The sequence below is a fragment of the Crotalus tigris genome, unplaced genomic scaffold, assembly GCF_016545835.1.
Source record: "Crotalus tigris isolate CLP2741 ecotype Arizona unplaced genomic scaffold, ASM1654583v1 scf7180000017625.6296891, whole genome shotgun sequence".
Taxonomy (NCBI): Eukaryota; Metazoa; Chordata; class Lepidosauria; order Squamata; family Viperidae; genus Crotalus; species Crotalus tigris.
Window position 1 is genome coordinate 6,047,499 of NW_024096520.1, and position 27,811 is coordinate 6,075,309.

At 40.7% G+C, this 27,811-nt stretch overlaps 1 protein-coding gene across 5 annotated transcripts in view; it reads left to right on the forward strand.

Annotated features, from left to right (window-relative positions):
• ITPR1 (inositol 1,4,5-trisphosphate receptor type 1) overlaps positions 1-27,811 on the forward strand; it is a 253,455-nt gene that overhangs the window by 56,367 nt on the left and 169,277 nt on the right. For all 5 annotated transcript variants that reach the window (XM_039334139.1, XM_039334135.1, XM_039334136.1 and 2 more), the window contains exon 3: positions 11,786-11,856. In XM_039334139.1, the coding sequence (XP_039190073.1) occupies positions 11,786-11,856 (71 nt within the window). The remainder of the gene's footprint in view (positions 1-11,785; positions 11,857-27,811) is intronic.

The window sequence follows — 27,811 nt, forward strand, 5'->3', positions numbered from 1 at the left end:
GGAGGGGGGGGCAGCGGTTCTTCGATCGTCCCTACGTGTGGCCGCTTTGCGCGCGCCGCACCATATTCGGGCAATCCGGAGAGGGCGGCGGCAGGGCCATGCTTTCTCTCTTCCCCCTGGGGTAGATACCATCCAGGTGATCCCACATGCCCCTCCCAGGTAGATGTGGTTCGTCGGCGATCCGGAGCTAGGGGGTAAGCCGTTCGGTCGTGGGCAGAGGGGGGCAGTGGCTCCCCGATCGTCGTTACACTCAGTCGTCCGGCACGTCTCCTGCTGCGGGTGATCGGTCCGGGGGGGGTAAGCGATGAAATCACGATCCGTTCGGTCCTTGCAGCGTCCTTCCTCGGCTTGTCTCCTCCCTCCTGCGTCGTCGGTGGTTGCACGGATCCTCCGGAGCTCTCCGAGATGCGCAAGCAGGGGGGAAGACGGCTTGATCTCCTGAGTTCTTTCTCCTTCCTGCAGTTCCCTCTCCCCTAAATCGGTCCTCCTGATCCGATGGGGGGATCTCTCTTTTCTTTCCGGGATGGCTAACACATTTCCTTCCACATGCGGGTGGATTGCCATATCCAAAGGTCTCCCCCCTCTTCCAACCGCGATGTCTTCCTTAATATTAGTCGCCACACCTCGGGTATCTGTATCCTCCTTGGTGCCATTAAAGTTGTTATTGGGACGTCGGGGGTGCTGTCCTTGATTATTTGTGCTCCACAACCTTAAAGCCATATACGCCGGGCACAGGTCCACATGCCGATTAATAGAATTGTCATCTGAGAGCCATGCCTCCTTAAGTAGGCGGCCCCCCTTGGTGTTATCACTAGCCAATATGCTTACCTCACTGAAATTAAATTTATGGTCTAATTCCGCCATGTGTGCCCATATCTGGGAATGTTGGTCCCCCCTTTTTACTGCTAGCCTATGCTCGTGGACCCTGGTTTTGATCCGTTTAGCTGTCTCCCCAACATAATTAGATCGGCAGTCCATGCAGTTGATCTTATAGACGGCTGCCGATCTTTCAATATTGGGGAGCGGGTCCTTAGGGCGCATTATAGCTGCCCGCAGTGTTTGGTTGGGTCTATGGGCCACTTGTATCTTATGCGGTGCTAAAATCCTTGCAGTGGCCTCTGAGACGTTGTGAATATAGGGGAGAGTAACGCGTGTGGTTGCTTGGGGTGTAAGTCTTTGGGGTGTAGGGTCACTCCGGGGTCCAGATGGTTTGTTGAACCGATTGATGAACTTGGCCGGGTACCCATTGTGTTTACACACCCGGAAGAGATAATTTCTCTCTTCCCTCTTGGCTCTGGCAGTGCTGCAATGTGACTCCACTCGCTTAAATAGGGTCCTGACACAGCTGACTTTATGAGCCATGGGGTGATTGCTCTCAAAATGTAACATCCTGTCAGTACACGTGGGTTTTCGGTATACCTTGGTAGTCAGACATCCGTCCACCTGGCGCTGCACTAACACATCTAAAAACGCTAAACTGCCCTGATGTTCCTCTTCCATGGTGAACTGGATGTCTGGGTATACCGAATTCAGGACGTTCATAAAGCCAGTCTTGTGCCGCTCCTTGATGACCACAAACGTGTCGTCCACATAGCGGGCCCAAAATTTTGGTTGGTATTGGGCCAACGCTATGTGTTCCAATCGCTGGAGCACCACCTCTGCAATCACACTGGAGATCGGTGACCCCATGGGAGTTCCCTTAATCTGTTCGTATGTTGTGCCCTGGAAGGTGAAATAAGTGTTAAGGCAGACTCCCATTAATTTTATGAGGTCTTCCGTTCGAAGGGAGTCTTGGTGTAATCCTTGGTCTCCCTGATTCAGTCGGTCCCTTAAGACCGCAATGGCAAGTTCCTGCGGGATGGAAGTGAATAGGGAGACTACATCAAAGGAGACCATAATTTCATCTTTTTCCACCTTCAGGGCTCTGATTTTGCTAAGGAACTCCTCTACTGATCTCACAGTGGTGTTGCTGTTATCTGTCAAGTGGCTGATGCGTGTGCTCAGCCACTTGGCTAGTTCGTAGGTGGGTGTGCCTCTAAACGCGACAATGGGGCGTAGGGGGACGTCCGGTTTATGCACTTTTGGTAAGCCGTAAAACCTGGCAAGCGCTGAATCGCCAGGGCGTACCCTTCTCAATACGTCTTCCCCCATTCTCCCATTGCGTTTTAGGGCATCAAGGAGTTTGTTAGTATGGTTCTTTAGCATAGTGGAGGGATCTTTGTTAATTATTCTATAAGCAGCACTGTCTTTAAGTAATTCCAGAGCTTTGCTTACATACACCTCTTGTCTAGAATAACCGTTGCTCTCCCCTTATCAGCTGGAAGGATGACAATAGTGTCATCCTTCCTGAGCTGGCTCAGGGCCACTTTTTCCCTTGCTGACAGTGTTTGGTAGCGTTTATGGCTCATGACAAGGCTTGTGACCTGTTGCCTGACTAGGTTCTTGGTCTCCTCTCCCCCTCCCATGCGGAGCAAAGCAGGCTCTAACGCTGCTATAAAATCAAGTGCGCTAGCGTCAGTAAGATTATAGCCTGTATCTCGCTGTAACAGGGAGAGTTGTGACTGGCTTAATACTTTAGAAGATAGGTTGTGTATCACTTTTCCCGATAGGGTATTATTACAGGACTCACGTAGCGTGTTCACTCTTTTTAGGAACACCTCCGTCATGCGCTGAGTCATCTGGGTCATGGTTTGCCGGATATATTGGTCTAGCATCATGAAATGTTGGTTTCTCAATTCCATGTTGCAAAAATCTCGGTGTTCTTGAATCCATGCCTTTAGGTGCCGTATCCTCCTATGCTGGTCATTGATTAATGCGTAGAGCGTGCGTCGTTGGAATTGGTGTACTGCTCGCCAGCATTCTAAGGAGTCCACCGTTGGTCTTCTCCTCAACGATTTTGGTGTTAAGTTTTCCTTGATAGATCTATGGAGGAATGTTAGTTTGCAGTAGTTGGCCGATACGCGTCGTGCAGACTTCTCCCACTTCCTGGCTCTAAGCAAAACTGCTCTGTCATATTCGCGTTTAAGAAAACTAAAAACATGAACCCTGGGAATGTTCATGATAGGAAATAAAATGATCACCAGGGTGATAAAAACTATAAAAATTTATTAAAAAGCGCCTAGCTTTCGCCGTCACCTGCCGGCATCCTCAGGGCTAGTGCGCCAGGGAGTGAGAGAGTCATTTTTATAGGTGTAGTGAAGTCTGCGCACGACTCCTCGACCTCGTCATCGGGCCTGAATAGAGTGACTGCGCACGGCTGGTCTGTTCCTTTCTATTCATTTCAACCGCACGTTCATCTTCCTCCATCCTTCTTTCCCTCAGTCTTGGGGTGGATGGGCAAATGTCTTTATGATTGCAACAGTCTCTATGCTTTAACTCTTTTCCCTCGGGAGTAGATGGTAATACACATTTCATGTTTATTTTACAGTCCTCCTTCGTTCCGTTGTTCTTCCTATGGCAAGTTTTTTGTTGAGTTTTGGTATTTTTACTTCTTATATGGGTGTCATCTAAATGATTTTGTGGGTCCTTTCGGGGTGATTGTGATTCATTAGTGGTTTGGAGCTGGAGGGGGGAGGTCGTTCGAATGTGGAGGGGGGGCAGCGGTTCTTCGATCGTCCCTACGTGTGGTGGTGCTCCAGCGATTGGAACACATAGCGTTGGCCCAATACCAACCAAAATTTTGGGCCCGCTATGTGGACGACACGTTTGTGGTCATCAAGGAGCGGCACAAGACTGGCTTTATGAACGTCCTGAATTCGGTATACCCAGACATCCAGTTCACCATGGAAGAGGAACATCAGGGCAGTTTAGCGTTTTTAGATGTGTTAGTGCAGCGCCAGGTGGACGGATGTCTGACTACCAAGGTATACCGAAAACCCACATGTACAGACAGGATGTTACACTTTGAGAGCAATCACCCCATGGCTCATAAAGTCAGCTGTGTCAGGACCCTATTTAAGCGAGTGGAGTCACATTGCAGCACTGCCAGAGCCAAGAGGGAGGAGAGAAATTATCTCTTCCGGGTGTGTAAACACAATGGGTACCCGGCCAAGTTTATCAATCGGTTCAACAAACCATCTGGACCCCGGAGTGACCCCACACCCCAAAGACTTACACCCCAAGCAACCACACGCGTTACTCTCCCTATATTCACAACGTCTCAGAGGCCACTGCAAGGATTTTAGCACCGCATAAGATACAAGTGGCCCATAGACCCAACCAAACACTGAGGGCAGCTATAATGCGCCTTAAGGACCCGCTCCCCAGCATTGAGAGATCGGCAGCCGTCTATAAGATCAACTGCATGGACTGCCGGTCTAACTATGTTGGGGAGACAGCTAAACGGATTAAAACTAGGGTCCATGAGCATAGGTTAGCAGTGAAAAGGGGAGACCAACACTCCCAGATATGGGCATACATGGCGGAATTAGACCATAAATTTAATTTCAGTGAGGTTAGCATATTGGCTAGCGATAATACCAAGGGGGGCCGCCTACTCAAGGAGGCATGGCTCTCGGATGACAATTCTATTAATCGGCATGTGGACCTGTGCCCGGCATATATGGCTTTAAGGTTGTGGAGCACAAATAATCAAGGACAGCACCCCCGACGTCCCAATAACAACTTTAATGGCACCAAGGAGGATACAGATACCCGAGGTGTGGCGACTAATATTAAGGAAGACATCGCGGTTGGAAGAGGGGGGAGACCTTTGGATATGGCAATCCACCCGCATGTGGAAGGAAATGTGTTAGCCATCCCGGAAAGAAAAGAGAGATCCCCCCATCGGATCAGGAGGACCGATTTAGGGGAGAGGGAACTGCAGGAAGGAGAAAGAACTCAGGAGATCAAGCCGTCTTCCCCCCTGCTTGCGCATCTCGGAGAGCTCCGGAGGATCCGTGCAGCCACCGACGACGCAGGAGGGAGGAGACAAGCCGAGGAAGGACGCTGCAAGGACCGAACGGATCGTGATTTCATCGCTACCCCCCCGGACCGATCACCCGCAGCAGGAGACGTGCCGGACGACTGAGTGTAATGACGATCGGGGAGCCACTGCCCCCCTCTGCCCACGACCGAACGGCTTACCCCCTAGCTCCGGATCGCCGACGAACCACATCGACCTGGGAGGGGCATGTGGGATCACCTGGATGGTATCTACCCCAGGGGGAAGAGAGAAAGCATGGCCCTGCCGCCGCCCTCTCCGGATTGCCCGAATATGGTGCGGCGCGCGCAAAGCGGCCACACGTAGGGACGATCGAAGAACCGCTGCCCCCCCTCCACATTCGAACGATCTCCCCCCTCCAGCTCCAAACCGCTAATGAATCACAATCACCCCGAAAGGACCCACAAAATCATTTAGATGACACCCATATAAGAAGTAAAAATACCAAAACTCAACAAAAAACTTGCCATAAGAAGAACAACGGAACGAAGGAGGACTGTAAAATAAACATGAAATGTGTATTACCATCTACTCCCGAGGGAAAAGAGTTAAAGCATAGAGACTGTTGCAATCATAAAGACATTTGCCCATCCACCCCAAGACTGAGGGAAAGAAGGATGGAGGAAGATGAACGTGCGGTTGAAATGAATAGAAAGGAACAGACCAGCCGTGCGCAGTCACTCTATTCAGGCCCGATGACGAGGTCGAGGAGTCGTGCGCAGACTTCACTACACCTATAAAAATGACTCTCTCACTCCCTGGCGCACTAGCCCTGAGGATGCCGGCAGGTGACGGCGAAAGCTAGGCGCTTTTTAATAAATTTTATAGTTTTTATCACCCTGGTGATCATTTTATTTCCTATCATGAACATTCCCAGGGTTCATGTTTTTAGTTTTCTTAAACGCATATATATATATATATATATATATATATATATATATATATATATATATATATATATATATATATATGGAAATAAAAACAAAAACATGACTCTTGGGAATATTCATGTTAGTCAAATAGTAATGATCACCAAGAGAGTATCTATAAAAATAGAATTTTAATCCACCGAGCTTTCGTCAAACACAATTGACATCGTCAGGGTTAAAAGGTAAGCGCCGGGGGAGAGTCTTATATACAGCTGTTTAGTGTCTGCTTCCGGCTCCTGGAGCGTGTCATAGGCCCCAGCTGATCGGGTTGGATCTCCAGCCTACATCCCACATTACTAGTCTGCATTCTGTCATAAGTTGTTTCAGAGTTGGGAGTCCAGATCTTTTTGCCTTCCTTGCTCATAGCCTCCCCCCCACCACCATCCCACATACGACTTCCCTCTACGAGTGGGGGTGGGCCATTATCACTTTCAGTATCCTTACAAGCCTCACGGCTATTTTGGTCTTGTTTATCCATCTCCCGGAATTGTGCCCTAGATTCATAACCCCCGCCCATATTATTCCTCCTCCCCTCCTTCTTCCCCTGGGTTCCCCTGTACGGTCCGCTGTTCGTTCCCACACGCTCTGTCTTGCGCACCGTCAAGATGTTTTTTGTCGTTGTCCTATTGTCAGTGGCTCGTTGTTCCATCCGTTGCCGGTGGGCAACATTACCGTCCGTCCTTGGTTCTCCATTCCCACTCCATACGGTGCTCTTCCCCTTTAATTGTAGTCGCTGTTTCATCCCATAACTTTGTGCTGGGAGTGTCAAAGGGGGGTGCATTCTCCTGCTGGATTGCGATCGAGTTGTCATGCTGTGTCTGGTAGCCTCCTCATGGGGGGGTTCATCGTCGTTCTCCTCATCTCTATCGGACCTGGTTGTATTCCGTTTTTCTTCCAGTTTCTCGAATCCCCATCCATTTCCATTCCATCTCCGTGCTGTTCCGTTCTCTACGGATCGTGGCGAATCCGTCCGCAGTTGTCTGCCAGGACTGGTCTGTAGTTGTTCCAGGAAGGGGGGGCCATCAGTGGGGGCTCCATTAATGTAATTACATGAGGAGGGGGATCGGGCGATGTCTTCTGGGTTGTAAGTCTTTTGATTAGGTCCCCTCTCCCGGTTAATGCGGCTACCAGCATTCCATATTTTCAGAGCCTGGTGTGCTGCACACAAATCCACACGCCTATTGATGGATTCAGTTTCTGAGAACCATGCCTCTTTTAATAAGCGGCCTCTTTTTGTGATATCGTTAGCCAAGATTTGGGCATTCTCAAAATCAAAACGATGGCCGTATTCTACTGCATGAGCCCAAATCTGGGAGTGTTGTTCACCCCGTCTGATGGCTAGCCTATGCTCATGTAGACGGGTCTTAAGTCTTTTCGAGGTCTCGCCTATGTAATTACTCTGGCAATCCGCACAGTTGATTTTATAAACTATGGCTGATCTCTCGGCGGTGGGGAGCTGATCTTTGGGGCGCATCACCTTAGCTCGTATGGTTTGGGTGGGTTTGTGGGCTACTAAATAACACTAAACAGCTGTATATAAGACTCTCCCCCGGCGCTTACCTTTTAACCCTGACGATGTCAATTGTGTTTGACGAAAGCTCGGTGGATTAAAATTCTATTTTTATAGATACTCTCTTGGTGATCATTACTATTTGACTAATATATATATATATATATATATATATATATATATATATATATATATATATATATATATATATATATATATATAAAACAAATAAAACACGATCACCGGGAGGGTTTGAAATAAGAATACTTTACTAAAAATACTTTACTTTACTAAAAATATACTTTACTTATGCTAAAAAGTTGCCAAGCTTTCGTTGGGGGAAACTCCCCAACATCGTCAGGGCTAAAAAGGCCGTTTCAACAAAGGTGGTTTAAGTAGGTTCAGGTAACATCTGCGCACGGCTTTTAGACTGCGTCACTTATTTTACATTTCAGGGTTCCATCTATGAACAGATAAAGGGAACTCCGATGGGCTCCCCCATCTCTAGTATTGTGGCTGAGGTGGTCCTTCAACAACTCGAACATAAGGCTATGGCTTTATACCAATCCAAGTTTTGGGTGAGGTACATGGACGACACGTTCGCTGTTGTCAAGAAACAACATGTGGCTGCATTTATGGGAGGATTGAATTCCATCTACTCTGATATAAAATTTACCGTGGAAGAGGAAAAACATAATACCCTCGCTTTATTGGATGTATCTATCCATTGCCAACTGGATGGATCCCTACATACAAAAGTATTCCGTAAATCGACCCACACGGACAGGATCCTCCATTATCAGAGTAACCATCCAGTTTCCCATAAAATCAGCTGCATTAAAACGTTATTTAAGCACGTTGACTCCCACTGCAGTACGGATGAGTATAAGAATGAAGAGAGGAGACTCTCTTTCGCATATGCCGTTATAATGGTTATCCATTAAGATTCATCAAACGGCATAGCGCAACAATTCATTCCCGAGCCAATCAACGTGGAGAGGAACCCTCCTTGCAAAAAACACGCATCTCCCTCCCATATATTAACAATATTTCAGAGGCCACAGCCAGATTACTGGCCCCCCATGGAATAGAGGTGGCTCACAAACCGAATCAAACTGTACAGTCTAAAGTCATGCGCCCAAAAGACCCCCTACCTCCTATGGAGAAATCATCTGTTGTCTATAAAATCAGCTGTAGGAACTGCCAAGGCAACTATGTAGGGGAAACAGCCAAATGCCTGAAGACTCGTCTTCATGAACATCAACTGGCCATAAAACAAGGCGAGCAGCATTCACAACTTTGGATGCACATGGCGCAGGAGGGCCATCAGTTTGACTTTATTAACACTCGTATCATAGCTAGTGATGCCACGAAGGGAGGCCGGCTACTGAAAGAGGCCTGGTTCTCAAATGACAGCTCAGTCAATCGCCATATCGACTTACATCCAGCACAACAAGCGCTGTGGAAATGGGATTCAAATCATCATTCACCACACCGTAAAAGATTGAGTCAACACCCACGGCGCTACGGACAAGGAACTGCACCCCCTCGCCGTCAGGAGCATTTGCATGCGGGCGTGAACAACCACACCACCAACACTCCTCTACCATGTGACCAACGCCAGTTCATTCAGCGAGAGAATTTCCCACTGCAGCAAGCGGACGCAGGAACCCGGACTGCGAACCCCCCACGCACGGAGGAAGGAAGGGAGAGGGCTCCCGGTGTGGATGATCTACGCACCTCCCAACAATATCATGTGAAGCTCACATCTCCCCACGAGGGAAGAGGTGGCAACAGTGGAGCCGGAACATCTAAAGGATCCAACGGTAAAATTCTGGAGCTTGTGATCGCCCATAACGATGAGGAGGAACGTCCCACATGGAGAGGGGAGAGAAAACATGGAATGATAACCCGCTCGATTAGTAAAAGGGAAAGCAACAGGAGCGGAGAATATGCCCAAACATTAACGACCCCCCACCGACAGGAATGGGAAGGATCCGGTTTGAATATTAAACAACGAAAGGGAACGGACACAAAGAAGACTGGGGTGGGAGATAAAGACACGGACATTGAAATACACTATACCCAGATAAGAACTGTTGTTATGGCAGAAGAGGAGAGAAGTATGCAACAAGAAAGGGGCATTAACCTACAGTTGGTGGAGCCCCATCCCCATAGTAAGACACAGGAAAACATTAGATTGAACCCTCCCTCCGATATGACAGGTATCAGCACCATCGGAAGAGGAGGAGATGCAAGGTTACTAACGCCTCTGGAAACCAACAGCGGAGGGATAGGGAAGGGAATTCGAAGAAAAGAACAAAACGTTACAGACACATCTCGATTACCAGCTGGTCAATCAGGGCCAGTGACGCGGTCTAAAAGCCGTGCGCAGACGTTACCTGAACCTACTTAAACCACCTTTGTTGAAACAGCCTTTTTAGCCCTGACGATGTTGGGAAGTTTCCCCCAACGAAAGCTTGGCAACTTTTTAGCATAAGTAAAGTATATTTTTAGTAAAGTATTCTTACTTCAAACCCTCCCGGTGATCGTGTTTTATTTGTTTTATTAATAATTATGCCCGGGAGTCGCATTTTTACCAGTATCATTGAATATATATATATAATTTGTATGTACTTTGAAGGAAAAGCTGTTTAGCATAATAATATGTTAAAAAGGGGGCATTTAAGCCAATACCTCCTATAGTCACTTGCATAAATGTTTCTGGTTATAACTGGTCATTTTGCTATCAGTAATTTATTTCACTGTCTTGTCTTTTTAAACTTTTATTACTTTCTAGTACCGCACTTATCCTGACTCAGTTTGTTTCTACAGGATGATGATGGTTTATAGTTTTTGATAAGATCATCATCATCTCATCACTGAATTGGAAGGGACCTTGAAGGTCTTCTAGTCCAACCCTCTGCTCAGGCAGGAAACCCTATACTATTTCAGACAAATGGTTGTCTAATCTCTTTTAAAAACTTCCAGTGTTGGAACACCCACAACTTCTGGAGGCAAGTTGTTCCACTGATTAATTGTTCTAACTGTCAGGAAATTTCTCCTTAGTTCTAGGTTGCTTCTCTCTTTGTTTCCATCCATTGCTTCTTGTCCTGTCCTCAGGTGCTTTGGCGAATTGCTTGTGGCAACCCCTGAGATATTGGAACACTGCCATCATGTCACCTCTAGTCCTTCTCTTCCTTAAACATGTAATTATGCAAATTACCTTCTGCCTGTAGACTTGTGCCACTCATCAGTGATCATTGCTGGCTTACACAGAGTTCCCATGGTATCCGAAGCAGAACATCCAGATTCAGTTACAGCTTTGTTCCATATAGTATTAACCTTGTGAACCCTAAAGCTTCCTCCTTCCATTATGTATTCAAGATAGACAGTGATTAATATTTATATGTTACTTATGTGTAAGGGAGTAGGTCTATAAATATGTTGTATATAGTATGTTTTAAATATGTATTATGTATGTGTACACTTTGAGAGGAAGCAACTAAATTTCATTTTTAATGTGTGCCATTGTATCCACAGGAAAAAAATGACAATAAAGGTTATCTACACCTTACCAATCAAGAATTCAAAACATATTTGAGGAAAAGGAAGAAGAACTGATTGAATGGAAGATAGAACTGTTAGGAGAACTGTGGGGAATTGGAGAAGGAGGGAGGCTGTTTAATGAACATCAATGGGTTTGTTCTTCCAAAAATACTTTAATCAAATGGTCTTTCTTAGTCCAAACAATATACACAAAAATAGAGGAAAAATTACTTGATGATTCAAATGCATTAACCTGGAAAGTTAGTTGACAAAGGAAAAAAGCTAGAGTAAAACTGAAGAAAATAGAGGTTTTGATCCATTAGATGGGATATTATATTATTAACTAGATGTTTGAATGTGGTAGAGAATAGATAATTGCTAGAAATAGAAGTATTATCATAACTAGAAAGATAAGATTTGTAATTAGAATATTAGATTTTGGTATGAGAAGGGAAACAGTGGGTGCTCCAGCACTGGAAATTTTTAAGAAGAAACTAGACAATCGCCTGTCTAAGATGGTATAGGTTCTCCTGCTTGAGCAGGTGGCTGGACTAGAAGATCTCCAAGGTCCCTTCCAGCTCTATTCTATTCTATTCTATTCTATTCTATTCTATTCTATTCTATTCTATTCTATTCTATTCTATTCTATTCTATTCTGTTTGAGGAACACAAATGAAAATAAGAACGATAGAATGTAGTGTCCAGGAAAAGCCAGATAGTTCAGCTGCTTTTCTAACTTAATCTTGGATGACTTATTTTTCTTTCCTTCTTCAAAGAGATCTTAAATTGGTGTCTGAAAAATACTAGTTTGGTGATTGAAATGTTAATTCTCTTTTCCATTTTTGCTTATTGCAGACTTGTTGATGACCGATGTGTTGTACAACCAGAAACAGGTGATCTTAACAGTCCTCCTAAAAAATTCAGAGGTAAGATATTCAATTGCATCTACCTTTAAGCATTCAAATGGCATTTCTCTGCAGGCAGATAAAGAAAATTAATGGTTTTATTGAATTTTACGCTATAGACGATAAAGATATTTTGTCACTTTTTATGGAGTTTTTAAGGCTTTTTTTAAAATCACATGTACTGAAGACTTTTACCCATTACAGGAAGCATTGTACATTCGTTTCTCTTTTTATTTCTATGCTTATCTATGCTGACAGCTATCCTAATGGCATTTCCCCACCACCAAATCAAAGTGTTGTCCATCATCCTTGAGTCATTCATGTACTGAAAAGTTTATTAAACAATTCAATTTTCTTCTTAAAAACCTTTACAGATGGCGGACCCACAGTGCCCCTACGTAGGCTACTCCACTGTTGTATATATCTTATTATCAGAAAGTGTTTCCTTATATTTAAATGATATATTTATATATACCTTATATTTAAATAGGTAGCAACCTATATCCATTATTTATGGTTTTAGTTTCTGTAGCAATGGAAAATATTCTGTCTTCTCCATGGCACCCTGTAATGTACTTGAATGCTGATATAATGTCTCTTCTTAATCTATAAAGTTAATACATACATACATACATACATACATACAAATATCTTCTTTCCTTCTGACTGTCCTTATAGAGCATGCCCTCAGATCCCTGTAAAGTCATCATTGCCATATTCTTAATCTGTTCTAATTTATCACTTTTTCTGGAAATGTGGTACCCAGAGTGATACTTCAGCCCATGATTACCACACCAGAACAGGAATGCATCTGACTTAGGTTTAGCTTCAGTTTCCTTTCTGTGATTTATTTTTTACACCATTCTGTCACAATTCAAACTGGATAAAGTTAAAAAGTCATGAGAGAAACTGAATCACAAGCAGCACTTTTATTTAGTGTTTCCCTCCCTTCCCTTCCCTTTCCCTCCCCTCTCATGTATCTACTATCACTGGTATTTCATCTGTGCCTGGGCATTTTTGCTTGACAAGTGGTTTATTGCTTCTTGTTCTCCACTTTCTAACAGAGTCAGTTCCAGAAAATATTTTCTCTCCACAAATATTTCTTTTATTGTATAATCCCATTTATAAATAGTTTCTATGTTTCTGTAGGTTTTTGTATGTATGTTCTTGTAACTTCATTGTTTCTTTCAGATTTGTGCCAGTAGTGCTCTTGAATGACCTTATCTGTAATCGCCTTAGCGATTTTCCTTTTCTTGTTATTTTTCTCTGTTGACATTTTCCATTAAGATGGTATGCTTTGTCCCTTTTTACTGGAAAGCTTACCTTCAATTATTATGCTTCCTGTTCGACTATGGCTTTCATCCACTGTCTTCTCTTGATTTCAAGCTGTTTGGGTCTCTCTTTTTTTACCATTTTTTTTCCTGCTTGATTCGTTTATCTTTTATCTCATCACCTGCCCCTACAGGTTCTCTTTTGCTAGAGTTAAAAGTATTGATTCTGTATCTTATATTACACTTAAATTCTGACACTATGTCATCCATGTAAAGTTTTGTTGTTCTTTTTTTAAATCTAATGCCTGTATATCAGAGGTCCCCAACCTTTTGGGCACTAGGAACCTGTTCCGTGGAGAGAGGTTTTTCCACAGACCGGAGGGGGCGAGGTTTTGTGTGCTGCCTACATCCCACGGATGGGTTTTTTTTGTGCAGACCGGTTGCTGTCATGCTGTGGCCCAGTACTGGTCCATGGACCAGGGGTCGGGGACCCCTGCTGTATATGATATCAGTAATTCATGGTTTGTTTTGCTGCGCCTGGAAGTATTTTGGTTGGCTGAATGGCTTTCCCCCCAATTTTGTTTCTTATTATACCATCAGTTTGATTCCAGAGTTGTCCATCTTCAGGCACACAGTATACATTTACATTCCTTGAAGCAAATGTTGACAATGGATAAAGAATTACCTTTCCAATATATAATATCTTTATTAACTCTGCATAATTGTGCTTGCTCAGTTCAATTTTCCAAGTTCTCTTCTTTCTTCATTGTTAATGTTCCAAATACTACATCTTTTCTGCGTAATGCACGTAGCAATTCTTGAAACTTGCTACTGATTGATTATGTGTCAAGTAGTTTTCCACTCCTAGCAACCACCTAGATAAATTTTCCTTCATGACCATCTAGCCTTGACTTGTTCTTTTCAAGTCTGTCAATGGTGCACACAGCACCGCCATAACTGAGTCCATCTACCTTGTTGCTGGTGGTCCTTTTCCTCTCTTTTTTCTACATTTCCCAGAATTCCTCCTTTGCTACATTTGCACTTTTAGTAAAAGCAAAGACCTCAGCTTATTCTTATTGTCCTTGTTGTGCAGTATATTGGGCTATAACCAAGAATGTATCTCTTTGCAATAAGTGAAAATCATCTTTGTAACAGTAAATATTCATTCTGTAGGACGAATGCTCTGCCTTTGTTTATTTGGTTGTTCTGCACAGCTTAGATAACTGATTATATTGTTACGGTAAATAAGTTTTAATCCTATTATAGAGGGTAAATCATTCAAATTAATAATTGGAGAAGCATATGAACCTAGTTAGAAAAATAAATATTGCCATTTTAGCAGTGGGAAAAAATAGAAATGACAAAGAGAAACCACACGTTGAATAACAAGTGAAAAAACAAATGACAGTTTTGAAGAGTCTATGAGAAGCCTCCCTAAGAAAAGAAAGACAGGTTGATAGCTCTTCCTTGGTTTTGCAAATCATGTTCCATGGTGATTCTTAATGGGCAGTATCGTTTAGATGTCTAATTTGGATAAGAAACAACGAGACTCAGCATGCTAAACAATTATGGAAGTCTTACATCTGTGATTTTCATACCATTATATTATTACTGTTTTACATCTGTTTCCTAGCTGTCTTTTCAAAGAAAATAATGAAATTCTCTCTTATTTTGAGCTTGTTTCCTGGTGATTTCACATAAATTCCATAGAATTTATTTGGCTGAATTAAGATAGCAATTTGCTGTTACTGCCTTCTGAAATACTGTTCTTATATGCTAGTCTAGCCCAGTGGTGGCGAACCAATGGCACGCATGTCAGAGGTGGCACTCGGAGCCCTCTCTGTGGGCACATGTGTCGTCGTGCAGCCTTGCCTCCCCCCACAGCCCCCTCCTCACCAGCAGCCCTCCTGGAGGAGAGTCGCCCCTGGGTACAGCCTGTATGGAGCAGCACAGCCAAGGACATAACCAGGCAGCGTGCAGAGGGCATGGCTGCCATGGTACTACATGGCTGCCTGGGCGATCTGCTGTGGTGGGCCATGGAGGCAGTGCATGGCCCTGTGGGCGGGTCGGGCAAGGGGCAGGTGGGGGTGGAGCAGGCAGGGCAGGAGGCAGAGCAGGGGCGGTTTTTGGGCACTCGGTCTCTAAAATGTTTGCCATCACTGGTCTAGCCTTTAGTCCTGGGACAATTTACTGGTCCTGTCTAACCAAAGAAGAAATGCTTTTTCCCATTCATCAGTAAAAGTTGCTATAATATTGAGACATAACACACTGACATAGCTCTCCTTAATAATAATGAAGAATGCTGCACTTCTATTTTGAAAAAAAAAAGGAAGAATAACAAAAGGAAGATTTTATTAATTAGTACAGAGCTATTAGTTTCATAGACATCTCTGCTTGTAAAATTGTTGCAGCTAACTCCTCACACCTATGTGCGTGTGACTTTTTGGAATGGAGTAATTGATAAAGAAGAATATTTGTAGCTCAGAGTTGACATGAGGAGTCCTTTATGCTCTCATCATCAGTGCTAGTCTGATGATGTTACCTAATTTAGGTAATGAAACGTCTGCAAGAAAACAACCAAGCTCAGAGAATACCAAGGACCCCTCAAATATTAATAAATCTGAGTGTTCAATTTTTTGAGTTCAGCTAAACTCAGTTGCTACCTTTTGAGATGTTCATTCAGACTTTAAGCATATACATTAAAAATTATTAAAGGTCTAGAACAGGTGTGTCAAATGCCGGCCTGCGGACCAGATGAATCACACAGAAGCCGTGCCCATTCCAGCTCTGGCAAGGGGGAAAAGAGTCACGATACATCACAACATGTCACATGACATGGCGAGTTTGACACCCCTGGTCTAGAAGGATCCACATCCACATTATAAAGATCAGTGCGATATAAATAGTTTGTAATACAGTATCTTATATTATGAATATACAATGGTGGTGTGGAGTTGTGTTGAATATTTTTAATCATTTTAATAATTGAAGAATGTAGTATGGGCAGAATTGTGTCATAGAAATGAATGAAGCATTTTGGATTTGTTTTTGTTTGAAGCAAACAAAATACATTTGTGTTTTCCACTAAAAATTATAGCAAATTACTCCATTTAATTTTGATCCCAGCCAACAGTCTTCAGAAAGAGGTGATGCTGTTTAGAACTCACGACTAGAGCAGGTGAATTGGAGGGCAGCCCTTATCACAAAATTTTGCAAGAGAAAATAGCAGGAGGAAAAATACATTGACTGCCTGTCTCATCTGTCAGGTTTAACTACTGGTGCTCCTGGTATATTACATAAAGTATAATGTAAAACTGATGAAATGTAGTATGGATTCCCAGGAGAGAGGGAGCACATTTTAGAGGAATAAGAGGCAAATCGGCTCAGATAGTTTGTGTGTGAGAGAAAGAGGGTGAAGACAGCCCCTCCCTAATTGTTTCTAAAATGTAGCTTCATTTAGGTAATAATCTGCTTCAGTTTGGCAAGATTTTGTCTGTAGGTGTAGAACAATAAAGAAACCTAGTTGGAAGAATCACCACATATCTGTTTTGATTTCCATAGTCTAACAAAAACTATCTCTTAAATCCAACTTTAAAGAAGAAGAACACACATCTAGTAACAATAAATAATCTGAAGGCAGAGAGTCGATAGAGGAAGAGATAATTTCCTATTCATTGCATAAAGTGCAAAATGTACAACTCTCTGCCTGTTTGGCATAGATTATGTGTTTGTGCTCAGTGCCATGAGCTTCTGGCTTGTCAGGAAGTAAATCTGTTCTTTTTAAGCCAAGATTGACTGCACTAGAGATGATACAAGAAATGTGATAGCTTTGCCTGATTTTCAGGATAACTCCTTTGCTACAGTGGAGAATGAAGAACCCTTCAGGATAATGGAGATGTTGTCATAGGAAGGTTCCAGTCCTTGGATGATAAATTCATATAGTTCTCAGGGGAATAAAATGCTTTTGGATGTTGATTATTTATTTTTACTTATTTTATTTTATTTATCAAATTTATTTGCTGCTCATCTTGCAGTTCAAGCAACTCTGATTCCACAATTAAAAATGCAGACAAATGAGTTTGTGTTGGGTGTAGGTTGCTATGAGGTTGTGGATGTCATGTGCCATTTAGATAAACTGCTAGATAGTTCAGGGGTCTGTGCTAGCATCAGTGACAATGGGAAATCTAGACAATCAATTCTGGAAGCCACATTTAGGCTGCTAGATAGCAAAAGGAAGTTCAAGACTATGTGGCCTATGGGTTTTAATGACCTGACATGGCTGCTGTTCTGCTGATGTGAACCAGCTATTGGAGCAAGTAAAAGGGGGAAAAGAAACAGATCACTTTTGGCTTGGAATGGTAGTTGTGCTATCACAAGGGCTGATGAGATGACCTGGCTTTAGCCAGGACTGGTGGGGTGAAATATTGAGACCCCAGCCCCATTGGCCCAGCCTGATATATAGGTGTGGGGTGGTGAAACACCCTTCTCCTTAATTGCTGGAGGACATGCTGCTAGTCTGAGTAAAAATTGGAGAGAGAGAGCAGGAGAGGAGAGGAAAAAAAGTGTACTGAATGGCTGCAGACAAAAACTGAAGAGAGAAAGTAAATATATGGAGTAGTTGTTCAAGTGGATGGCTTCCTGGAAGGAGGGAAATGAAGACCCAGAGGAACCATAGCTCCACCAAAGATCCAGGAAAGAAAGGTGGAACCAGGCTGGCTGCAGATGGTAGCTTCATCCAAGACCCAAGAAGGAAATCTGCTGTTGGTGACAAAGTCCTGCTCTCTTGGAAAGGACTGGGTAAAAGATCCTGGGAGGCCTTCCTCCCAAGAGGGAAGCAGTAGGGAGGTGGATTAAAATGGGAAGTTTTTTTGAATAAAAAGAGGAGAGAAAAACAAAGCAGCTTGTGGAAGAGCTAAAGGGACAAGTAGTCTCTGGGATTAGGTGAACATCAGGATACATTGTGAATACTTGTAAGTAGTCTCCCTGTAAATAGTAAAAAAAAAGTATAAAAGCCTCCATCATCTTGTTTTTCTTTGTCAATTTCCACTTTTCAGGGCAAAATAACAACTCTAGTTCGAAAAGAGCCCTGTCATATTGTGACAGATTGTTAAGGTAGCATTTTCAGAAATGCTGCCTTTGTCACACATAGGGCCAACTAGACAGGTTGATCATAGGCATACTCAGAGTGTGAATGAAATGGTGATGGCAGATGAAAAAGTTTAGAACTGATAGATACCAGGGAATAATTTGGACAAACGGAACTTGTAAAGGAGAGACTGTTTGCACATTTAACAGCAGCTTTTAAACTGATCCCTGAAGGAAAGCTGGCAGGTACTGGGCAGTATCTCAAGTAAAAGGATGTAAATATTATAGGATCTCCTATAAGAGGTAGGATTAACATTGGAAGTGGGTTAATGAGTGGTCATGTCAGTCAAGAGATGAAAAGGAAACAACACCCCCCCCCGCTGAAAACGCCCTATGCCCTCAACATTTGAAAAGGACATATTTTATAATTTCTACATCAATGCCTAAAGTTTCTAAACCGAGAGGAGGATTAGAATACTTGATTGCAAATGAGAACAAATGATGGAGCCACAGGGAAAGCAGGCACTGGAGTGTATTGGACCCTAATGATGTCTGTGGATCACTGACCTATAAGCCTCTGGAGTCATTTACTGAGATGAATGGGGAAAGGAAGGAAGGAAAGGGAGGGAGGGAGGGAGGGAGGGAGGGAGGAAGGAAGGAAGGAAGAGAGGAAAGAAATAAAGAGAAGGAAAGAAAGAAAGAGAAAGAGGAAAGAAAGAAAAGAAAAGAAATTATGCAATGGTGCACCCAAAAAGGCTCTGTACCAGAGCATTGGGAGGATAGCAGTGAGACACCAAGTTTTAAAAATAAACCCAGGGAGGATCTGGAAAATTATAGACCAGGCAGAATAATGTATTTTCTTGATAAATGGATAGAAATGATACTAAAAGAAAAAACATCTCAATATATAGAAGACATTGCCTTATTGAAGACAAATCAGCACTGATTCTGCAAAAGGTCAGTTCTGGTCTCATCAACTTTAGCATTTAGTTTTAGAATGTCAGTAGGCATATATATGGAGGTGATTCTGTTGACATATTATAGTTAAAGCCTATAACAAGTTTATTATCAAAGGCTCTGGAATAAAGTTAGCTGCCATAGGTTAAGTGAGCTGTTCTGTTCATAGACTGTTAACTGATTAAAAATAGAATAGCAATAAGTGATTTTTTCCCAGTGGAAAGAAGAAATAAATGGTGTTCTTTAAGGATCAGCCTGTCCTAGTGCTTTTCTATTTTGTCATGAATGTTTCTCACATAGAGACCAAGTGGAGCTGACCAACTTTGGTGGATTTTTAGGCTGCTAAAAACCAAATGTGATTGTGAAGAGCTCCAGAAGGATTTATTTAAACTAGATGAGTTTAAGTTCAATTCAATTGTATATCACTTAGTATAAAGTGATACATATTGGGGCCCAAACAATCCCTAACTTCAAATAGATGGCACTATCTATTATAATCAGGAAAAAGATCTTGGAGTCAAAGTATATACCATAGTACAATGACTATCTGGCTAGCAGCCTTGACAAAGGCACATTGCATCCACATAAGCAGTAGGAAGTTGTGTGAATAATTTTTTTTTTAACATTGTAATGCCCTTATACAAATCTATGGTGTATCCTCATCTAGGGTACAATGTAGTTTTAGTTTTCCTATTTGAAGGATGCAAGAGAATTGGAAGAAATGCAGAAAAAGGCAGCCAAAGTTATTAGTTTCCTATGAAACTTTAGCTTCAAAAAAAGACAATAGAGAAGGGGTAGAGTTGAGGGATATAAAATACAAGGAGGAAAACTGAAGCAGATAAAACAATTTCTTTAGACAATGCATCCTAATTAATTTGTGCAAATCACTATGACAAGATATGATAATGGACACTTTGATTGTTACAGAAAACTAAACAAATTCATGGACCATAACAGGGGTAGGCAACCTTGGCTCTTTTATGACTCGTAGACTTCAACTCCCAGAATTAAAATGGATGATTTGGAGTACATCGATGCTCGGGTTGCTAGGAAATGCTTTCAGATGTTAGAGTCCAAGGAATGTACATACTTTAAAATTTCTTAAGTAAATTCTATAAGAAATGATAACCTGGCCCACCTTAAAAATGAAATTCTGTTGCCTGCTCTAGAAAGAAAGTAAGTATATATCTACCCATACCCATACATAACACATAACACACATACACACACACATACATATATACCACATAAATATATATAAATATTAATCACTGTCCATTTTGAATACATAGCAGAAAGAGGAAGCTTGATAGTTTTCAAAGATAATGCTGTATGGAACAAAACTTGACTGAATCTGGATGTTCTGCTTAGGATGCCACGAAGCCTCCTCCCAGAAGGTAACAAGGAAAACAGCTTGTGAAGAGGATGTATAGTATCCCAGACAATCCTGCGGACCCTGCTCAAGCATCTCTTATATGCTGTGTGTTGGATAGAAGGGAGTGAACTGCCAATAATCTTTTCAGCCATCCTCACCAATCTCTGCACTGCTTCCTGTCCGAAGCAGTAATGCTGCCAAACTGGACAGTAATGCAACATGACAGGATGCCCTCGATTGTCCCTCTGTAGAAAGTGGTAAGGACAGAGGAAGGAAGATGTGCTTTTCTCATGCGATGCAGAAAATGCAGGCACTGTTGTGCCCGCTTCACCAGTGTCTCGCTGTTAAGCGACCAAGCTAGTCTACTCGTTAGCTGCACACCCAGAAACATGGTGCTTCTTGGTGCTTATGGATCTATTAAAGACTATTGGTCTTGAGGACTCAAGGTTACCTCTGATTGGGCAGCATGTTTCCAACAAGTGGTGGCAAATTGTGCTGATATGGGTTAGTACTATGAGTCTTTTAAATATGTACCTGAGCTGTTCAAACTTACTTTTTTTTATGCCAAAGAAATATTGTCCTGAAGATGTGGTAACATTATAGTTTTTCCGTATAAGGCTTATATATTATTAAAAATATTAACTGACAGTATACACCAACAACTCTCACCTCATGTTGACTGTTGCCGCACTGAGAATATGATTTGAGTGTCATGGTTGATCAGAAAGAAGGTTTGTTTGACTTCGATACCCTGTGAATACATTATAATACCATCTTAATTTGAAAAGAAAATTCACCCGCTCCCATCCCTACACATATAGGTCATATGTTTTAATCAGTAAGCCTACATTAGTAATATATTAGTGCCTTAAGTATGGTCTAAAATAAATTAGAAGCTAATTTACGATACTTGGTCTCCTATATGAAAGCTTCATTTGGGAGATGGGAAATCAAAATTGGCACATTAAGTAATATTAGACTGCTTTATAAATAATAGCTCTCTTTTAGTTATAATTGAAAGGATATACATTTGCTTGGGGAAAACCTTCTTCAAGGGTTAACTAGGTTAATGAAGCACTTGTAACAATCCTTAAAGCAATGTAACAATGCAATGACAAGGTTGTATCATTTAGTATTAAAAGTATGATGGGCAAACTTTCTTTGTTGTTTAAAAACTTATTCTGGAAGAAATTATCACACTGATGTATCCTCAGATCCTTAATAATATATCTTTTAAAATGGATGATTTGGAGTACATTGATGCTCAGGTTGCTAGGAAACGTTTTCAGATGTTAAGAGTCCTAGGAATGTACATACTTTAAAATCTCTAAGTAAAACAAATCTCTTAGTAAAGCTTAAGGTAAATACTTTTAAAGTCTGTTTGGCCTTTTAAAAAAATGTACTGCTGAGGTTTCCATGTATTGTTATGCATACATTTTTATAAAGCTTTGGTAGCAACACATAGTTACTATTCAGCATTAAACTAGTTGAGCAGGATGTGTATATTAGATAGACTGTTTAGAAAGCACTTGAACTTGGCTGTGTAAACCATGATTTGAAATAAAAGAGGTTTAGGCTCATGTTAATTTGCCTCTAATCAAAAGCTTATAGCAAAAAAGAAAGAAAAAAACAACTAGGTAATTTATAGATGTACTTAGTGGTTTATATTCTTTCTAGTTGCCTGCTGATTAAGCTTTAGATACTCAAATTTTATACCTGTTTTCTGAAAAAAACCTATTGTGTGCTTATTATTATTGCTATAGGGGCTTGTATCTGACTCATATTAAAATTTCCCATGTGTAACATGTGAGGTTAGTAGGATTACCGATTCAACTGCTGTGACGTTAATGGGGCACCTTTTTTTCCTCTGTATCTTCAAGACTGGAATCCAATAAACAGACATTTAAACCTATATTTCCAAAGTGATTTTGATTTGACACCACTGACATAATGACAATGATGACAGGACATAGTTCCCTCGAGATGAAGATGTCAGTTGGTATATCAATATGTAGTCTAGCCGAAAGTTGATGAGTGCACTTTTCTCTCTATTTCAGGGACACTAATGATAATTAAATTCTTTGTAAAATGAATTAATAATTGAGTTTGTATTAAAATCAGAGCAAGAATAATTTCCTATTTTACATTTCTAGGCTCTTCTATTTTGTTCATTTTATTTAAAAAAATCAGATAATTTTAAAGTTAATTACTAGTGTCATTTATGTTTTGATTTGTATAGCTTTGACAGCAATGTTCTTCCTGATTTCCATCTAATAGGACAGGTAGATAACAACCAGGGAGAGATGATCCCATGAGTAACCCAATCCCAGTAGAAGAAGCAGCATGGAAAGAGTATTGACCCTTTTGAAAATTGGTTCTGGAGAAGGCTCCTGGAAATATCATGCATAGCCAAGAAATAGATCATTGAACCACTCAACAGTTGAGTTTTCTCTCAAATGATTAGATTCAAATTATTTGACTTCAGACCCATTGCTTGAAGACCTAGTTCTTTGGAAAAGGGTCTAATGCTGGGAAAGATAGAAAAAGAAATCCAGTAGCTAGGGAGATGGATTTAGTTACAGTAGCAATGGGTGCACCAGTGGAAGATCTAAAGGATTAGGTTAGGGACAGATCATCAGGAATAAAATCTATATGGTCACTAAGAGATGACACTGATCAGATTACAGTTAATAAATAAATCAAAAGTAATCCTGCAAATTTAGTTCTAATAGTACTTGAATGATTGCAGGGGGCTGAAATCACTAACAGCCTAATTTTAGAAGTGATTATCATTAGTTAACTGAACTTTCTTCATCTGCATAGGCAAGTTGCAGTTTTTCTGATATACAGTTAGAATAATTAATTAGTGGAATGACTTGCCTCCAGAAGTTGTGGGTGCTCCAACATTGGAGGTTTTTAAGAAGAGACAACCATTTGTTTGAAAAGTACAAGGTTTCCTACTTGAGCAGGAGGTTGGACTGGAAGACCTCCAAGGTGCTTTCTACCTCTATTATTCTGTTATATGAAAGTTAAGCTTAATCAAATATTAGTGATTGAAATATATTTATGTAGAATTAAAAGCTTGTAACGCAAACTACCAGAGTGTAAAGAATAAAGAACATGATCTTGACATTACTAAACAAGGAGGAACAAACTTGAAAATGTTGCATAATACCACATGAAGATGCCTTTTTTAGCTGCATAGTTTATCTTCTCCTCCTTTACCCTTGATGAGATACTTACCTTTAATAAAAAATTGAAAGCAAGCATCTAAAGACGTTTTATTAGGTTTATTACTTTACTGTTCCATTTAATGGCTATTTTCCAACATTGTCCACCAAAGACATAATGTGTTTTTGTTACCATAGTTTCTGTGTAAGATCTGACCTTACCTTCAATGACATTCTGTTAGAAAGAACTAGATAATCAGTTTTCTATAATTAGTGTGTACCCTACTTAATAAGCCAGTCTGAGTATGAATGAAATATTATATGTGGTCAATAGACGTCATGAGACTTATGTACCTTGATAAATCTATGAATAATTAAAATTAGGGCTGCTTAACCTACTTATAGCTTTTATGTCAGGGAAAATAAAGTGCAGCCAGTAGTAAGAACACTGTGTTTTAAAATCTGCACTTCAAGTTCCACACATTTGCATAAACCTAGAGTTGCCCTCATTTAATCTTCTAATTATGAAAATTGAGAGCATAGTCTTTTAGTTTGAGATTTCTACCCTTTTCCTTTTTGTGGACTATTAGATCACCATTATATAAAGTGAGGGAACATTGGTCTTGGAGACCATAGCAAATGTTTTTCTCTAGGTGGTTGTAAAAACAAAAATGGGTAAAAAAGTCTACAAAAACTGAAGGTGCCAAAATGACTTCCCATCTGAAGTCCGGGATGCTATGTACAACAGTGCCAACACTTCATAAGATTTAATTTGAATCCAAAATCATGTGTGACTTAGTGATTTCATGAGATTTGGGTAGTTAAAAAGACAAACATATTTTCATTTTGAGTCTGGTATCAGGGAGCATTTAAAACAATTTTAGTATTTGCTATCCAATCCCAGAGGCCCTGGTGTCTATGCTGGTCCTATGTATATTGCCAGGAGCAAGTTTCAAGAGTTTGCATGCTGAAGAATAGTTATTTCTGACTCTTATGGAGAAATAAGTATTATCTAAGGATGTAGTCTGAGATGCTAATTTCAAATAATTGCAGTGGAAGATAGGAAAGAAGAAGAAAAGCAAGGCAATCTCATAATTATCTGTTCCTCTGAAGCAGGACACTTTTGGGTTGCATATGGACAACTAAAATGGAATTTTATAATCTTCTGAACACTATTACAATTGTATACTGTCATCTGTTTAACAGGTATAAAATGTTCAATTTCCGTGATAATATTTTCAAATGTTCTCTTTGAAGAAAAGCAGAAGAGGAAAGCAAGGATGAAATGGGAATGGCAGGGAAAGTATAAAAAAGCCAACTAGCAAAGGCTAGTTTCAGAACAGTTCTTAAAATGTGTTGGGTAATACAGATGGTTGGCTTTTCCTTAGTTAACTGAACTGAGTTGTAGAAAGGACAGACAAGAACAAAATAGGCCTTCCGCCGGTTATATGGATGGGAACTGTGGGGTGTGAAATCTGTTCATAATTAATGTCATGTAAAAATAATTTTTAATTGAGTCCAGAGATAACTGAAGAATATGAAATTGTGGATTTATACATTGAACAAGTCTGAAGCAAGTTCAGAAAAAGTGTGCCCAAACACAGCCTCAGTTTCCATGATGATAATACAAATTATCTGCTTTTGGATTGATGTCATCATGAGCTTTTGCCTTCGTGGGCCAAGTGTTGTAGAAAAGCAATTTAGTGCTTCTTTGTTTTGTCATTTTCCACTCACAGTTAAGTACAAAAGGACTCATGCCAGGAATGTTCACAAACTGATCAAAATTAAAGATGACAGCCACAATAGTGCAACTGGAGCTTCAATTGCACCATTGGTAGCTGCCATCTTGACTTTTTATTAACAGTCTCTTGCAGACATCCCTGACATAGACACCTACCTGGTGTTAAGAGAGTTTTGTTTACTCATGTATGATGCAGATCATGGCAAAGTCTTTAAACCCACTTCTTTATGATTTCAACTCTGAACTATTTTACCAAAGCAGTGCACTGCCATTGTGGCCTTTCCTGGAGACTTCACAAATATAACCAAAGGTTCTTTTTCAAGAGACAAGTCGTTTTTCTTTGAAGACATTTCACTTCTCATCCAAGAAGCTTCTTCAGCTCTGACTGGATGGTGGGGAACTTGCTTCAGACTTGCTCAACATATAAAAACACCTTTGGGACAACCGTGACCTGGATGACTGAGAATCTCCATAAACATTCACAAATATACTAGTGAGCTTCTTTGTATGTAGACTGTAACTATGTTAATATATCTATGCAGGAGAGCGCTTCAGCCTTTGTTTTCTGCCCTTGACTTTGCCAGTCTCAATGGTTTTGTTACGCAACCTATCAAAACCAACCTATCCAGTTCCTCTGTGCCAGCAAGTGTCCCACTGTCCTCTGTATTAGCTGTCAAGGTGACATGTGCGAGGATTGATGGATTTCACTGAGCACAGGAAACCTGTGATTCTGTCATCTCTTTGAAGATGGAGAGTTTTTATATAAAAGTTAAGCAGATAAAAAACAAATCTAGAGCTAGGATTCAGCATAGAAACATCTTTTTCAAAGATTGTTTTAAGCCATAAAAGAGGCTTATTTTTTATCCAGATGATCTAATTATGGTTTTGGTTGCCAAAGTGTACTAATGTTTAATCTTTGAATTTCAGTATCTTCAAAAATAAATTTATATCATTGCTCTGTTTTAAAGAAGATTCTGCTTTTAGTAAATAGTCTCATGGTTTCTTCTTTAAGCAGAATGTACTATTCGGTTGACTGAATTCTTGTATTATTTCACTGAGATTTGCTAGGTTGGGGTAGTAATCTTTTTTTTTGCTGAAGAGGTGTTTTCTGTGCAATATGTGACAATATATATATTTTCCAATAGTTATTTTAAATGTACAGTAAGCTATATAATCTTAAGGTCTGTAGCTTTTGCAAACATAAAAAAAACAAACATCCTCTCCCTTTTGGGGGGTTGAAATGCCTCTTATTTCTATATTTACTGTCAACATAATTTTGTCTGGATCAGTAGCTTTGCATTTCTTTTGTGCATTGTTTCAATTAAAACTTAAGGGTGGGGAGGTACCAAGTATTACAGCTTTTTAAGTACAGCATTTGTCAGAGAATAATACTGCTTTGCAGCTAGGATGTACCTTGATAAGGTCATAATGTTTTCCTATCTGAAACTTAAAATAAAAGAAATAAGGTATAGTGAAGGAAAGACAGTACAGGTGAAATGAGCTATATTATTGAGAAAGCTTTATATCTGTTTTCTCACTATCTCCTTTATAAAACTGGTTATGTGCTCTTCATTTGCTTCCTAAATATATATATGTACATATTAATAAACATAATAGAATGAACTTAGACATAGCGAGTATTGAATGCCAGATATTATAAAATAATTAAATGTATGCTAGCAATTCAGAATGGATGTATGTGGAAGAAAAACTTCTATATTATAAGGGCCTATTGCTGTTCTTTTAGTTCCTTCTCTTAATGAAGTGGAAAAAATGGATTTTATTTTATTTTTTGTCTCAGAGATTAAGACATTTGCTTCTTCTGGTACCATGAAGATATTTACTATTGCTGGAGCAATGGTTCCAAATTAATATACAAGGGATTCCAGCATACAGTATATGCCATTCTTCCCAATATACCAAAAGAGCATTTTGAAGTATATGAACCTGATTAATCAAATCTGGAATGAGTAGGGAACAAAGACTGATAGATCTCTGTCACAGTGATTTGTAGAAAGGTTCTACCTGCATAAACAGACAGGACAGAAATGATAAAAATAAATAATAGTTTAAGGAGAAGAGCATAATATATTAGGGCAATATGTGAAGCCAGCTATTGTGGCTGGCAGGCTCTGGTTTATGATTTAGAATTTGATTTAAATCTGGTTGGTATATTATTCCTGATGCTCTTGCTAAATCCATTCCTTTTACTTTATCATGGGTGTGTAACTTTTAGTAACTCAAAGGCCATACTCATCTTTCCATAAGGTGTTGGGAATTTCATTCAGAATGTGGGTGGGCTTGCTTTTACTTTCTACTTCATGGACAAATGTAAGGAATTTCAAAGAAGAAATGCTTTTTCCTATTCATCAGTAAA